Source organism: Amphiura filiformis, chromosome 6 (genome assembly GCF_039555335.1).
Source record: "Amphiura filiformis chromosome 6, Afil_fr2py, whole genome shotgun sequence".
In the NCBI taxonomy this organism is placed as follows: domain Eukaryota; kingdom Metazoa; phylum Echinodermata; class Ophiuroidea; order Amphilepidida; family Amphiuridae; genus Amphiura; species Amphiura filiformis.
In genome coordinates, this window is record NC_092633.1 from 27,651,121 (window position 1) to 27,668,346 (window position 17,226).

Genomic DNA, 17,226 nt, shown 5'->3' on the forward strand with positions numbered 1-17,226 from the left:
ATGTCCATAAAAGGTATTGTTGAACCCACACTATGTTAATAACTTGTTGAAATTTAGGAAGGGGGAGCTTAAATACTGTGTGATACTATACAGTTACTCCGAAAATATTATATATTTCATAAAAAGAAGTTTCATTATTTAATATGTACAAATGGAAGAATATAAACAAAATAGGGGATCTCATGTTGTTGTCGATGATGATAATGATGAATGGATGATAATGATGATGATAATGATGATGATAATGATGTTGTTGATGATGATGATGATGATGATGATGATGATGATGATGATGATGATGATTATGTGTGGGAAAACAAGTGAATGATTTGATTTTGGGAAAGAAACAAAATGGCCCGGCACACGGAAAACTTAGGTCATATAAAATTAATGTTTTGGGTTTTCATCCCTCCTCCTCAATTTCTGGGATTTGTCAGTTTTTCAAAAAATTTAGACTTTGGAATACTTTAGGAAAACTTGATACATATAAATAAGTTTATTAGAGAACATGGATCACTTACTTTTTTTGGTACTTTTAGGGATTTATCATTCAGAAAAAAACCTCCCTCATCAATTCATGAAAATCTTCTGGACGAGAACCAAAACATTAATTTTATGCGGCCTATACCCTATTTTTTTTTTTTGATCATGTTGATTTGTTTTTATTATGATAATTATCGAAATAGAGACACATAAATAAAACTAGTTTGCAACTTTATAAAAAAAAATCAAAACAGAAAATACACCAAGGGATTCTGTGATTACTTTCGGACGAAAAATAATAAGGTTTTGGTTCTCGTCCTTTCTGGCGTTTGTCAGAGTTTTTTAAATAAAAATTGAAGAACATTTTTTGGCTAATAGTGGGTAAAAGTGAGAAATGAAAAAAAGGCACTGGGCGTTTAAAAAAAAAAGCATATTATTCGAAATGTCAAATCTTATAGATGATGCGCGAAATAGCGAATGGCTTTTATATCTCCTTCAGAATTAATTTATTTTAATTGGACAATGTAGTATACCCATATACCACACCCAGTGACAGTGATACAGAGTGACGTAGCAGTCTACTGGGTCACCAGTGCACTGCACTCGTAAACTCTACTCTTATGTTGATGAGGAGGACGGCCGAACAACCCCGGAAGCTGATCTTTTTGCATATATCATTCCGCTTCCACTAATTGGACTGCTTAAATACGCGGAATAATGCACACAAATTGATATATTATTACATATTTGTGATTTTATTAATTTTAAATTTAATATTTTAGTTGTTTCTAATATTTTGTTTGATTATAAAGGTGAAATTCTACTTTGTTTATATGGCACTAATTTATCATGCGTACAGGTAAACAAAACAGGTGCACAGATGATTGAAAGACCGATACCAGTCAAGCTGTACAGCTTTCGATTCCGTGACTACACCAAAAGTTCGCTACGGTCCGGAAATGGTACCGAGTGTCAACATCTAAAATCGCAGATTTTGTTAACTTCAAAACCGATCTTGGTTGGTCAGTCAACTTGAAACTTGTTCCTTACATATCAGGCCATTGGTCTGAACTCACTGGAATAGCTGTTATTTACGAAATCGGGATAATATCCGACGACAAAAATGTCGGTCCAACAACAACCGCAGCAACAGCAGCAGGATGGTCGACAAGTTTTACACGTCCGTGGGGATAGTGATGCCGAACTTGAGACACTGTTTAAAAGTGTTCTAAAACCGGAATCAACACAGTCTAATCAAGTGCCTATGCGAATGAGAAAACTACCAGATTCATTTTTTCAAAGAACCACAAAGAAGAGGAGGACATTCAAGGGAGTCAAGTGCCGACTCAACGAACTATGGTCCGACGGGAAGTGGGGGCCAAACGTCCCTGGCACCATCAGGGCTATCCATAGCCCACTCCCGTGCTCACTCATCCCCTGCTGCGTTGCAGGACATGCATGCAGTCAATACACAACAACTACAACATCACCATTTGAAGCAACAGAGTTATGACTTTGGAGCACAAGAAGAGTCTGATCCTTTACCCCAGGATGGGAAATGGCTACCACAGCAACAGGCCAAAAATACTTTCTTGAGTGAGTTGATACATTACTTTTGTTTTGTTTTTTGGTTCACTAATCAATATCCCATGGTGGATCTAAAATATTTTTAATTTGATAGTGGAGATTTTTATTTGTTTGTTTGTTTGTTTACTTATGTTTAATTGTTTGTTGAGTAAATATTATTCGAAATAATTATAATTGAATTCTTTCATTATTATTGTGATTATTATTTGTTTTATATTTAAAATTCGTACCAAACAATTAACTTGAATATCATAATTTTTAAACACAGCTGATCATGACAGGAGATATCGTATCAAAAATGCTAATTCACCTTTTCGTTAAATCCCATAGGCCTGTGCGAGTACATGCACCTGATTGTCCTGATATGTCGTCAATTCACATCACGCCGATATGCGTCGATGCACACATCGTTAATCGAACGATGAACATCGTTACTGCGCATTGCAAGTCGGCGTTACGTCAAATGACTACATGTCAGGTGTACTCGCAAAGGCTTATGGGATTTACCGAAGAGGTCAATTGTTAACATTTTAGATTGTTCAAAATTTTAAAGCAACCTTTGCTCTAAAATAGTTGACTCAACAAAATATTTAAACATCAGTGTCAGAATATTTAACATTAATGTTACAAAAAATGACAACGCTGATCTACATGTACCGAATAATGATAGCTATGGGTGGTGCAAATATGTTTACCCCGGTGGTGAATTCTCAAAATGAGTCTGCCAAAAATCGCTTCCCCCCCCTTTGGCCATGCCAAAATATCTTTACCCCCCCTTTTGACATCCCCAAAACCTTTGCCCCTTTTGATGTGCCAAAAATCTGTGCCCCCCCTTACACATGTGCGAGCAGGAAATTTTGCATATTTGAATGTGTTTGTAACGTTTTCCTACACCTTTTAGGGGCGTAATATAGAAATGGGGCCCAAATATCTGTGCCAAAAATCGCTTGAACCCCCCCCCTTTGGACCTGCCAAAAATGCTTGTCCCCCCCTTTGGCATGCCAAAAAATCTTTGCCCCCCTATAATTCACCACCCGGGGGTACACATAAATTATTGCACCACCCTTTAGGACTCAAGCCTCAAATTTGTAAGTACGGTATCTTGTGCATATTTTGAGTTGGAGTTGCACTTGTATAATCCTGGTCCGTTGGATTCTGTAAGGTCAAAATTTGTAATGTACAAAGGGGGAGGAGGGTTGTAACTTGTAACCCTCTACATATACTATAGTCATACTGGGTGGTTATATTTGGTACCACACTGCCGTATACGCCATGTGCTTAAATTTGCTAGCCTGATTTCCCTTGAAACAAATTATGATGGGATTCGAACGGGTCCGCATTCTGCAACCTCTCATAAGTCTGAGGCTTCACCCACAACTAAATAACCTTATGGGCAAATCTACAACCCAATTTAATGATGATATGAAATATCTCGCGTAACATGGCTTAAGGGGGTACTACACCCCATGATAAATGTGCGACTTTTTTTGCATGTTTCTCAAAAAATAATAACAGACTGGTGTAAACAAAAGTTATGTATCAAGGGCAATGAATCCAGTTACTACACTGGAATTTCAGTGACTCAAGACAAGGGGAATGCGTTATTTATGATAAGAAAAAGCGGTACCGCTAGAATGTACCTAATTTCTAAACATATAATGAACCACTTATATATAATGAGCCCCTATAATATACATTATACATAACTTTTGTTACCAGTGTTTAGTTATTTTTTGATAAAAATGCAAAATTAGTCACAAAATGTATCAGGGCGGGTGTAGTACATGTACCACCTTAACCAAGTAATGCTTTTTGCTAATGCTATCGGAAGTTAAAGAAGTTCTAACCGAAAAAGGAGAGAAGATGACCAAAGAAAGAACTCGCTTGGTACCCTTGGGATTTGAACCTTAGACCCCTCGCGTGCCAAGCACACGATAACCGGCCGGTAGCTACATGGGTTACGCTGGCCTGGCCAGCGATTGCCAGCGATTCCCTGCGCATATAGCAATGTATGCGGGGGTGGGGCCATTTGTATTTTTTAAAGCGTACAAAATAATAGCACTTGTTCAGTGCGTATTATATAGGACCATGACAGACAAGCCCTCTCTGACATTACAAAATCAACTTGTCCACGCTTCGTGCTTGAAAGCTGCTGTGCAGCCGAGCACGTACCCCCCCCCCCCTTGAGGAACTGGAACCAGTTCTAAAAAAAACCACCAAAACTTCTTTTTTTCATGGTTGGGCGCAATATATGAGTATCTCTTTTAAGGGGGTGCTACACCCCTCGATAAATTTGTGTCTATTTTTGCATTTTTCTCAAAAACTAATGAAACACTGGTAACAAAAGTTATATATTATTATAGGGGCAAGGAATCCAATTACTACACTGAAATTTCAGTGACCCACGACAAGCGGTTCTTTATTTATGATTAGAAATAAGGTACCGCTAGTACATGTATGTACCTCATTTCCTATCATATATTGAACCGCTTGTCTTGAGTCACTGAAATTTCAGTGTAGTAATTGGATTCCTTACCCCAATAATATACATAACTTTTGCTACCAGTGTGTTATTATTTTTTGAGAAAAATGCACAAATAGTCACAAATTTACCACAGGGGTGTAGTACCCCCTTAATGTATCAAAATCAGCAAAAATGGGAAGAAAGGTACCTTAAGGGGGTACAGTACACCCCTGCTCAATTTTTGTGCCTATTTTTGCATTTTTCTCAAAAATTAAAGCGCATTGGTGACAAGTAAGATATGTATATATTATAGGGGCAAGGACTACAACTACTGCACTGGAAATTTTATTTCATCACAGACAACAGTTGTGGAGTTACAGTCAAAAATGAGGGAAAACCAATATTTGATCAATAAATCAATAACTACTTGCCTTGAGTTGCTGAATTTTCAGTGCATTAGTTGTAGTCCTTGCCCCTATAATATACATATCTTACTTGTGACCAATGCGCTATAATTTTTGAGAAAAATGCAAAAATAGGCACAAAATTGGCCAGGGGTGTAGTACCCCCTTAATAATTGCACATATCTTACCAAGATGAAATTATGGGTTAAATTGTCCTCAAAACATGTACTTTTTCATTTGTTTTTCTTTGCTTAGGGTAGGAAAGCATTGCTTCGGGTCAATTTTACACTTTAGAATGAAAAATACTTGCTTCGGGTACTTTTTGTAAGTCCTTGTACATAGATGATATATGGTACCATTCAAAATACAAGTGGCCCCCCTGGGCAGGCAACTGCATCTGAAACCAATATCACCTGAAGACAGCATCACACTGAGCAAAACAGCCTAAGTCGCGACTGGACCCTATACGTCACAATCGATGCACATAACGTTGTACATTAATTATCAGCTGTGGGAAAAAAATTTCCAAACGGCATGTGAAAAAGTACTTGCATCCCATCCCCCCCTCTTGGCCTGCCAAAAATGATTGCCTCGTCCTGTACCTGCGAAAAAAACTTTGTCTCCCAGGCTTTGCTGCAAAATTTTTTGAGATTTCGGAAACCATAATTTGCTTACATAAATTTGCATTGAATGTTTCTGTAGTACTTCTTCTCCTAGAAGGAACCTTTTTAGATCATTTTATTTTTAGTTCCATTGCAACTGTGTGCCAAAAATTGCTTGCCCCCCTCCCCCTACCATTTCAACCTGCCAAAAATAACATCCCTCCTACCCCCTATTTGTACCCTTCCCAAGAGCTCATAATTATTGCACAGCCCAGTATCGAACATCATTATTATCACTGATGAACTGGGCGGTACATGACCCCTGACCCTGGATTCAAATTAACATTCGATCATTCTGATTTTGATTTAAACTTTTTATCCAAACACAAAGAATTAATTCCTACCTCAGAATTTTCAGATGGTACTCCATCTTTCATCAGATGGAGTACATGTACCATCTGAAAATTCAAAATCATGATTTATACCACAGATGAACTTTCATGAACATTCTTGTTGGTGTCATGGTGTGTTATTTATTTGGTCTTTTGTAATGTTATTCTTCAAAGTTTATTTTGAATAAAATAATGATGGTTATAATTTGCAAAAGGTCTGTGACCCAAAATTTGGGTCTAGTAGGCCTACTGGCATTAATTTGCATTCTTTAAAAAAAATATAGGATGAAAAGGGGTTTTCCCAATTCATTGATGAATTGTGTCAATGATTGTACAACAACTTCCTGTATAAGTTTGACATTGGCACCTGCCACTACTGTGCACTGTTCTTATTCACTGCTAACACAATAGCTCCACTTCCTGTCTTCTGTCTGCAGTGTCATGGCGTATTATGTGTTACCATGGTAACTGGTAGCTGATTCCAGGAAAATATGAAGTCAGTAGCAGTGAGATTTGGCAATCTTTCATTGTTGATTATTGTGTTGAAAGTTGACCTGAGGAGGTCATCAGATACTACATACCACAGAAGTTACTGTAAAAGATGAACATTTTTGCTGCATATAATTTTTCGTGCTTTTCCAATTTGAACTGTTTCGACTGTTTTTACATTTCTAAGCCTCCATACATGTATGTTGACCATGGAAGTAATACATGGATTTGCATGTTATTATTTTCGCAGTGAGCTACTTGGTACCCGGTATGCACAAAGCGTGAAAATAAATGTAGCTTGAAAATTTCCACTAGTCTTGAGTCAAATGTCATTATGCTACTTTCCTTTCAATTTCATCATGCTTGAAATTAATGGTTTCTCTAGTCATTTCTATAACTTGAGTCAGCATTGAATTAGTAGCCAAAGATGAATGGAAAAGATTTACGTTGCTATATGAATGTCACATGATATTGGGGTTGAGATTCAGTTGATATTTTGCCTGACCAATTGATGAAATTTAGATTCTCCAATTGATTTTTTTTTCATGTGCTCAATTTGTTGCACTATTTTAAAACCCTCAACATTATTTTTTACAAGCAGTAGGCCTACAAATAATGATTTAATTAAAGATTACAGATTTGCCAACCTTATATTTTGGGAGAGGTAGAGAGTTTTCACCTATTAGTCAAGCCCAAGACCATATATTCCCCAATCAACAGCCTTTAACTGCATGAGAGGGGATATGCCTTTAACTGCATGAGGGGGGAATACCCCAGTTAGAACTCTTGCCCCAGTCCCCCCCAGTAAAACCCAAAGTTACAAAAGTTTTTCACTTTTTGCGGCAATTTTGAAAAAAAAAAAAAAAAATTCCTGCCACTTCTTGCCCTCATTTGGGAACCCATGCACACTGCAGGTGCGCACGGACATTGCGCTACACACATAATTTCAGATGGTGCAATATAGTACAGAATACCTGATAGAAAAACCTGTGAGAATGAAAATGGATCACAAGGAATTGAGTAAAATCATATTAAAGTAAAGAGTAAAGTTCCACATGTAGGTCGATTTATCTGTAGTATTCACACATGATTGGTCAGGTGGAAAAAACTTCTGAATGGTAGACTTTCCTAAGTTATTTATTACCTCATTCTTGTGGAATTCAGGGGAAGGTTTAGCTAATGTATGTCTTGTACATTTTTGTCAAAAGATAAAAATATTTAGTTTGGCCTGCAGGTCACATACTTGAGTGATACTCTCCTTATTTATTAGTAGATATCTCTTCAAAAGATCACCTGTTAATATATTTGTTGTAAATATTTCAGGTATGTAGGAATGCATTCCATAAACCCACCCACCCATTCACTGTTTGGATATCCCTGGCAATCCGGGAGGAATGGGCTTCCAACTCTCTGCATTAATTAATATTATGCAGATATGGTTCCAACTCTCTGCATTAATTAATATTATGCAGATATATCCAGCATGTTATATATTTATTTTTAACAAATCTACAATTTGCCAAATGGAAGAAGTTATCCACAGGATGAAAAGGCACATTGATTAGGCAACTCATGTTCAATTTCTGACTCCAGAGGGCAAGAAGGGGAACAGGGAACTAGAAGGCTATATATTTGTACACAAATACGGCTATACCCGCATGTTATCGGTGTACCCAAACTTACAGTCCTTATTTGCTGATGACTTAAGGGGGTACTACACCCCTGCCCAATTTTGTGCCTATTTTTGGATTTTTCTCAAAAATTATAGTGCATTGGTGGCAAGTAAGATATGTATATTATAGGGGCAAGGACTACAAATATTGCACTGGAAATTCAGCAAATCAAGGCAAGTAGTTATTGATTTATTGATCAAATATTGGGTTTCCCTCATTTTTGACTGTAACTCCACAACTGTTGTCTGTGCTGAAATAAAATTTCCAGTGCAATAGCTGTAGTCCTTGCCCTATAATGTACATATCTTACTTGTCACCAATGCGCTATAATTTTTGAGAAAAATGCAAAAATAGGCACAAAATTGGGCAGGGGTGTAGTACCCCCTTAAAATAAAGAAATTGTAAAAAGTCGCCCAATTGGGCAGAAAATGTGTAAAAAGTGGAAGTCCAAGTCACAAGCTTTAATTGAATGTAGGTTGCACTGAAAACTATTCCAGAGGGAGTATGTCAATTAAATGAAACAGCCATTTCAGAAGGAGTATGTAACTTAAACGGAACAGCCTATTTTGGGGCCATTTCAGAGGAAGTAGGTAAATTAAATGGAACAGCCTTAACGCTTCACGCTGGTATTTCCAATTATTATATTATCATACGGATCTGTCTGTTTAGTCCTATGTGTGTGGGGTGGGAGTGTGTGGGTGTTAGTAACAATATAATTCTCAGGTGCTATCTGTGTACAAATTCTGAGCCCGGAAGCTGCTTTATTTGATGAGAAACGGCCGGCCCTTTGTTTTAATATTTAGGCCCTGGGCCCATTATATTTGACTTATGAGGTCCATGTACATATGTTGCATTATAATTCTCTAGTGCTATCAGGCGACTCAAGCTGGGCACTGGTAGCACCTTTATGTATTGAGTAATGGCCGGCCCTATGTTTTAGCGTTTGGGGCCCTCGGCCCCATATTATGTAATGGGGCTTATATGTACATATAACAATGTAATTCTCAGGTGCAATCTGTGTACAAACTCTGAGCCCTAACGATGCTTTATATGATGAGAAACGGCTGGCCCTTTGTTTTAACATTTGGGGCCCTGGGGCCCATTGTATTTGACTTATGAGGCTCATGTACATAATATGTTCAAGTATAATTCTCTAGTTCTATCAGTAGACTAAAGCTGGGCATTGTAGCTCCTTTATTAACTGAGTAACGGCCGGCCTTATGTTTTAGGGTTTGGGGCCCTGAGGCCCATATTGTGTGATACATGGGACTCATATATAAATATAACAATATAATACTGAAGACGGTTTAGTGTACCAAATCTGAACCCTGTAGCTTCTTTATTTGCTGAGAAACGGCCGGCCCTTTGTTTTAACATTTGGGGCCCTGGGGCCCATAATATTTGACTTATGTGGCTCATGTACATATCTTGAAATATAATTCTCAAGTGTTATCAGTAGACTCAAGCTGGGCATTGTAGCTGCTTTATTTACTGAGTAACTGCCGGCCCTATTTTTTAGCGTTTGGGGCCCTGGGGCCCATATAATGTGACATATGGGGGTCATATATACATATGATAATATTATACTGAAGACATATCTGTGTACCAAATCTGAACCCTGTAGCTACTTTATTTGCTGAGAAACAGCCGGCCCTTTGTTTTAACATTTAGGCCCATGGGGCCCCTAGCCTTGTACATCTGGGACCAAAACGGGCAAAAGGCACATCTACAACTTAGGGCCCATACATATGCCACATATGAGCCCTAGTGATCTTGTATTTTTAGAGCTAGGCTCGTCAATCTGTTGCGCCATATTTTAACATTTGGGCCCCTGGGGCCCATAATATATAACATATGGGGCCCTTGTATATTTGTAAATATAGAGTACCCCTAGGGCTATCAGTGTACCAACTCGGGGCCCTGAGGCTGCTTCATTTGATGAGAAACGGTGTGATTTGTATTTTCACATTTGGGCCCTGGGGCCCGTGACCTTTGACCTCTGGGGCCAAGATGGGCAAAAGGCACTTCTACGGGGTAGGGCCCATAAGCGTACCACATATGGGCCCCAGGGCCTTTGTAGTTTTAGCGCTAGCCTTGACAGAATGATGTGTTTGATGAAGGAGAAGGAGGAGAAGGAGATGAAACCACAGGATGGCAATATACCCGTCCATGCTTCGCATGCGGGTATAACTAGAAGGCTATGGGGTCACGTGTCATATGGTGGGGCACATTTGCGTTACAAACACTGATTTTGATCATTTGTCTTCATTTTCACTTAAATTGATACATGTCTAAAAACTATACATCTCACACCAACAAAACTATACATTTTTGGAAAGCTAATGTTCCAAGGAATCCAACAATGCAAAATTGATGTTGGTATACAGGGTGTGTAAGAAAATATATAGGGTGATATCATGAAAAAAAATAATTTTACTAGAAAATTGATAATTTATTGCATTTGCTACTGATATGGAGTACCTCTAATGTAATCTAATTTTGTGGCAGGCAACACTATGAGCTTTAATAAAATGTATACTTTTACTATGTTATGATTGGCCAAAGTGGTGATACAGGGTGTGAAAATGTACGTAACTTTACGCACCAAATGTTGATTACATTTTTGAAAATATTTTCTTTAGAGTGTATCCTACATTTATTTTAACTGCATATTTGGATTCCCTGGGTAAAATGCTTTCCAAAAATGTATACTTTTCCTGTCTTAGGGTGTATAATTCTCAAGTAACAACAATTTAAATCCAAAACGCACGTTGTGACTGAAAATCTTGGCATTTGTGTGTAGTGAATAGGGAAAAATTGTGGGTCTTGTGACTTGCAGTTCTCAGTGAGTACTTGAAAACATGAAATAGATCAAACTAATAGTTGAATATGAATAATGAATGAACAAGCTTTGATTTGAGATATGATTTGCATGTATAGCACAGAATTTGGCAATGATAAAATTTAAAATTAAAAAAGATATCATGTTTCCACAACATTTCTCATAGAGATTGCACATACTCCTCTACCGCTTATCCTCTACCACTTATCCTCCAGGTTTATCCTCGTTAACATTTTAATATTTTTCACAAATTAAACAAATGATAATTTCAAATTGTGAAACATATTTGAAAAGTAGAATAATCAAGCTGTATAATGAGCCCAAACTTTATGCAATTGGACAAAGAATAGCTCTGTACCAACAAGTTAAATCTGGAAGAGGAGAGAAAAATGTAACGCCTCCCACTATTTTGGGGTCCCACCATATGACACATGACCATATATTTGTACACAAATACGGCTATACCCGCATGTTATCGGTTTACACAAACTTACAGTCCTTATTTGCTGAGGACTTAGGTTGCTGTTGTCAGTCTCTCTAATTCACAGTGAAGCTATGCAATTTGATAGATTGAAATTCACAATGTGCAATTTGATTAGGGAAAGCTATTCCAGAGGGAGTATGTAAATTAAATGGAACAGCCATTTCAGAGGGAGTATGTAAATTAAATAGAACAGCCAATGGGTATGTAATTTAACTGGAACAGCCTTAACGTTTCTGTCATCTATATTATTATAATTACGCAATTGTCTGTGAATGGGATGGGGTGGGTGTTATTAACAATATAATTCGCAGGTGCAATCTGTGTACAAACTCCGAGCCCTGAAGTTGCTTTATTTGATGATAAACGGACAGCCCTTTTTTAACATTTGGGGCCCTGGCCCATAATATTTGACTTATGAGGCTCATGTACACATGTTGAAGTATAATTCTCAAGTGCTATCAGTAGACTTAAGCTGGGCACTGTAGCTGCTTTATTTACTGAGTAACGGCTGGCCCTATGTTTTAGCGTTTGGGGCCCTGGGCCCATATTATGTGACATATGGGGCTCATATGTACATATAACAATATAATTCTCAGGTGCAGTCTGTGTACAAACTTTGAGCTTTGGTGAAAAATGGCGGCCCTTTGATTTAACATTTGGGGCCTGGGGCCCATAATATTTGACTTATGGGGCTCTGTGCATATGTTGAAATATACTTCTCAAGTGCTATCAGCAGACTCAAGCTGGACATTGTAGCTGCTTTATTTACTGAGTAACGACCGGCCCTATGTTTTAGCGTTTGGGGCCCTGGGGCCCATATTATGTGACACATAGGGTTCATATATACATAAAACAATATAATGCTGAAGACCTATTAGTGTACCAAATCTAAACCCTGTCGCTACTTTATTTGTTGAGAAACTTGACCGGCCCTTTGTTTTAACATTTGGGCCTCTGGGGCCCCTAGCCTTAAACATCTGGGGCCAAAATGGGCAGAAGACACATTACAACTTAGGGCCCATACATGTGCCACATATGAGCCCTAGTGCCCTTGTAGTTTTATAGCTAGCCTTGTTAACCTGTTGCCCCTTATTTTAACATTTGGGGCCCTGGGGCCCATAATATATGACATATGGGACTCATGTATACTTGTATATATAGAGTACCCTGGCTCTATCAGTGTACCAACTCAGGGCCCGAGGCTGCTTCATTTAATGAGAAACCGCATGCTTTGTATTTTTACATTTGGGCCCCTGGGGCCCGTGACCTTTGACCTCTGGGGCCCAGATGTGCAAAGGATAAATCTACTGGGTAGGGCCCATAAGTGTACTACATATGGGCCCTGGGGCCCTTGTAGTTTTAGCGCTAGCTTTGTCAATCTGTTACCCCTTGTTTTAACATTTGGGGCCCTGGGGCCCATAATATATGACATATGGGGTTCATGTATACTTGTATATATAGAGTACCCCTGGGGCTATCAGTGTACCAACTCAGGCCCCTGAGGCTGCTTCATTTGATGAGAAACGGCATGCTTTGTATTTTTACATTTGGGCCCCTGGGGCCTGTGACCTTGACCTCTGGGGCCAAGATGGGCAAAGGATAAATCTGATGGGTAGGGCCCATAAGTGTACCACATATGGGCCCTGTGGCCTTTGTAGTTTTAGCGCTAGCCTTGACAGAATGTTGTGTTTGATGGAGGAAAAGGAGAAGGAGAAGGAGAAGAAACCATAGAATGGCAATATACCCGTTCATGCTTCGCATACGGGTATAATTTAGGGGCTGTGCACTAAATAAAATGCTATAAAAAGGCTTAGGTGAACAGTACGGAAATGTTCCATAAATGCAACAAAAAAAAATGTGCTCGCTATCTGGGGTTCCCAACAATTTGCCACATGCAAACTGCAAAGTGAGGGTCTGTCTTTTAGAATTTGATGGAGAGAATTAAATTGCTTTGCTGGATCTTTCAAGGAGAGCTGTTTTGCAATAGAATGTAAGGAGAGAATGGTCAACAAAGGAGAGCTAAAAATCACTCCCCTATATCAGAGAGCAATTGCTCTCACTCTCCTCAAAAAGCAATCCCTGAAAGTGGGAGGAGGGGGAGGGGACCAGGAATATTTGGCAGGCCGAGATGGGGAGGGCAAGCAATTTGGTAGGGTATGAAGATGAGGGAGCAATTTTTGGTCCTCCATTTGAACCCCCCCTGCTGTATGATTATTGCACAGCCCTTATTTGTACTGATGAAGGGAACAAAAATGGAACAAAAAGTCAATAAATGAATGACTTTCACAACGTAAACAAAAAATAAGCAAAGCTTGAAATGATGTCAAGTCTTTGTTACTCCTGCAAGTCCCCTGGATAAACAAGATGCCTGAGGGAGAGGTGGGGAAAGGGAAATGTTGGTTTTCAGTAGCAGGTATTGGAACAAACATGAGCCTAAACTATGCTATATAATGATTAGAACAGCCACAACACCAGAAACGCACACAATTATTATATTGATCGTCATTTTATTCCAAGCATGTTAACCACAGTTGCTATCGACCAGTGCAATGTAGTAGCCATTGTGTTGGTGCAATAAATAGATTCCAGTAAATATCAATATTTTACTAAATTAGTTGCATTCCTTTCACTGTCACAATAAATTGAATGCTTTTATGTTTTGTAGATGTGTTGTACATTTAAAATGTATAAACCCCCTATTCATCTCAATGTGCGTCATTTTGGATATTGTACAATATTGACCTACCTGCAAAAAATGTTTGGGTTTTCTGGAAATGAAACAGTTGTGTTGTCAGTTTTAAGCAGACAGAATCTAAATAACAATCACTGTAAATCACTGATTTTTAGTAAATGTTGGCATATTTGTATAAATTACCAGTCTTTTTCAATTTCTCAGATGAAAATTGTTTGTCATTTTACAATTTTAGAGCAAAAAAATGAATTTTATATAAATAAAGTGTATAATTTTTCATCCCTGGCCTTACCACCACACAAATGCATGTACCTTTTTTTTACTTTCGATTTGCCTCTACAGTATGCAAGATTATGAAGATATATATGTACATTATTTTTTCTGGACTTCCAGAGTAACAAAAAATATTGTATTGAATTTTTCCTGGCCTGAGGACTATCTAAATACAGTATGTATCCCATCTGCAGGCCTCCGACCTTGAGATGTGTTCTAAGGGTGGGAATGGGGCTTCCACTAGATTAACCTCTGCTGAACTTCTGAAGTTTCCAACAATTACACAGAGCTACCCTTTTAAAAGCCCTACCAGGTATATGTATATCAATAACTGGGTGGGCTTCATTGTTTGCTGGTTTCCAGTTTTGTTTCCCATGTACTATTTATCAAGTGGCTTAGGAGAGAGCCAAATAAAAGACAGAGAATGTACCTATTGGAAGACTTTGTGGGTGAAATGCCTATGAAAAGATTCAACACAATAGAGGTATTGTAGATAGGATAATAGGACATAACCACCATTATTATACATGCATTACATTAGAGAGAATGGCACACAAGAGAGATATGGCATTTAGCTACATGTACTGCATGAAGTTGCAACCCTGAAATCAGTGTGCGAAATATAACATAACAGACACCAGAAAATCCAGCAGTTCACTGTCAAAGGATTCACTGTCATTAGCAATAGATGAATTTTTCAATAGATCACTCTGTACTACAACGTGGTACCTATGCATTGAACCATAGATGTCAAAGATAGATAGAGTTTCAAATCTTTACTTCCAAGTTTTAAAATCATGTACCAGTGACTTGTAGCATTAGCAATGACATACTATGATTTCACTGATTTGGTTGTAACTTTGTCCACTTTATTAAAATCAAGGAAGTAGATAAAGTGTTAGAAAACTGGATGTAGGCTACTGATTACTGAATTCCCTTTTCATGTCAAAAACATAGACAATTTGATGATTTCAATGTTGTCAATGTTAATAGATTTAAAAAAAAACATTGACAAGTCAATGTCGGAAAAACATGGATATTTTTTGCGATTGAAACATCGCATCACCTTAATCATGTGTGATGCTTTGGCTTTATGTTGTAGTATTTTATAGTATCCAGGGCAATTATAGTCCGACGAGTTGGACCTTTTTTTCTAAGTTACCAGACTATACTCTTTTCACACTATGATCACTATCTCACATGGCGCAAGAAAGACGAATAGCGAAAGTCCAGTGACCGCGCCGCCCAAATTCGGGAGGGGCGGTTAGTGGATTTTTGTGGTTAAGAAAAAAACAGGTCCTACTCGTCGGACTAGGCAATTTAGGGTTTGAAACCAAAATTTAAATTGACACATCATGATTTATGCAGTACGGTAATTGTTCAGTACACTTTTGGTACAAGCTATGAAATTATGATAGTTTTGAAAAGTTACCCTACATGTATGATTATGAAGTAACAATTGTTACTAATTAATTGATCTTTAAATTTTAAACTCAACCAAATTTGCAAGGAACATAAATGATAGGAAAGGCATCATTTATCTGTGAATGAGATCAAGTACCTGTTAATGTTTACATTTCCTTTAATTAATGGTTAGACTTTGACCTGTCATGTGAACAAAGTTTGACTTCACTTCTCTGGTCTAAAGTCTATGCTATTTTTAACTCCGGAAAAAGAAAATACCCACAAAATTTTATGTGTACATACGTACATGTATACTAATTTCCACCAGGAAGTTTTGATTTCATAGAACTGAATAAAATGTCAGTATATGGGTATGTGTAAGCTATGTTTGAGATTGTGCCCAAGTCTAAGATCAAATGAATGATGATAAATAAAAGCTAATATTCCCCTCCAACACCTTTTTCCAATATGATGGTTGTACCCATAACATATATACTATAGGCCATCTAAGGCCCTTGACACAAGATTTCCTGTTTCCCGTCACCCGTGTGTATTATGAAATTTTGCCAGCATTAGTGAACCAAGAATCCAAAACAATTAATTCTTTGGTAAAATTTTTCCTAAATATTTTAGTGTTATATGAAGCAAAATCATTTCGGAACCAGAGAATAAACACCTCGGTCTTTGGTGATCCCCTATTTATTTGGGTGGTGCCAAAGGGGTTCATTTTTGTGAGAAGTGAAAATCGCCAAAATAATGAATAATGAAAAAGTTGCCACATGAGCTGAAAAAACCCCAGGAAATTGAGTTTTCAAGGGCCTAATGTACTTTATAGGTAGGCCCTACATATTGCTAAATCATTTGGTCCAAGTGTGTGTGTTTATAGTGAGTAATATATGCATAACCTATTTGCATAGATAACTGTTTTCCAGGTTTGATGACCCATATGATTTAGTTTATATTATCTCTTCTGAAAACGGCTTTGTTTACGCAGCCGGTTTATTAATTGTACATTTTGCTCGGCATGGCAGTGTGGGTGTGTGGACATGTTGTGTTGCTATAGTATAAATAATGACATGAATAAATTTAAAATTATGAGTGTACAAATGTATGTGTTACAAATTTTTGAAAAAAGTTTTGAAAAAAAGGTTTGTGATGGGGCATTGCTTAGCAACAATATCATACATCATATTATAAATTTATAATCATATGTATAGTTACAGAACCTTCTATCTGTCTCCATTTATGCAGTTGTGATAACACCGGTCATATTATTATATACGCTCTCTCAGTTACATCAACAATGTTCATCCCAAGTGCTTTGCTAGTACTACTATTTTTGTTGTGTCCTCTTATCCCAGATGAACTTGGCCGTGCATAAATACATGCATGCACTCAACAGTTTGGTTTGCATGCTGAGACCAGTTGACGTCAGAT

General features: G+C 37.8%; 1 protein-coding gene across 1 annotated transcript in view; it reads left to right on the plus strand.

Moving 5' to 3' along the window:
- Positions 1–1,361: 1,361 nt before the first annotated feature.
- Positions 1,362–17,226, plus strand: part of LOC140155208 (transcriptional coactivator YAP1-like) — a 44,662-nt gene continuing 28,797 nt past the window's right edge. Inside the window, 3 exon segments of the mRNA XM_072177952.1 lie at positions 1,362–1,774; positions 1,776–2,025; positions 2,028–2,079. Coding sequence (XP_072034053.1) covers positions 1,607–1,774; positions 1,776–2,025; positions 2,028–2,079 — 470 coding nt within the window. The 5' untranslated portion in view covers positions 1,362–1,606.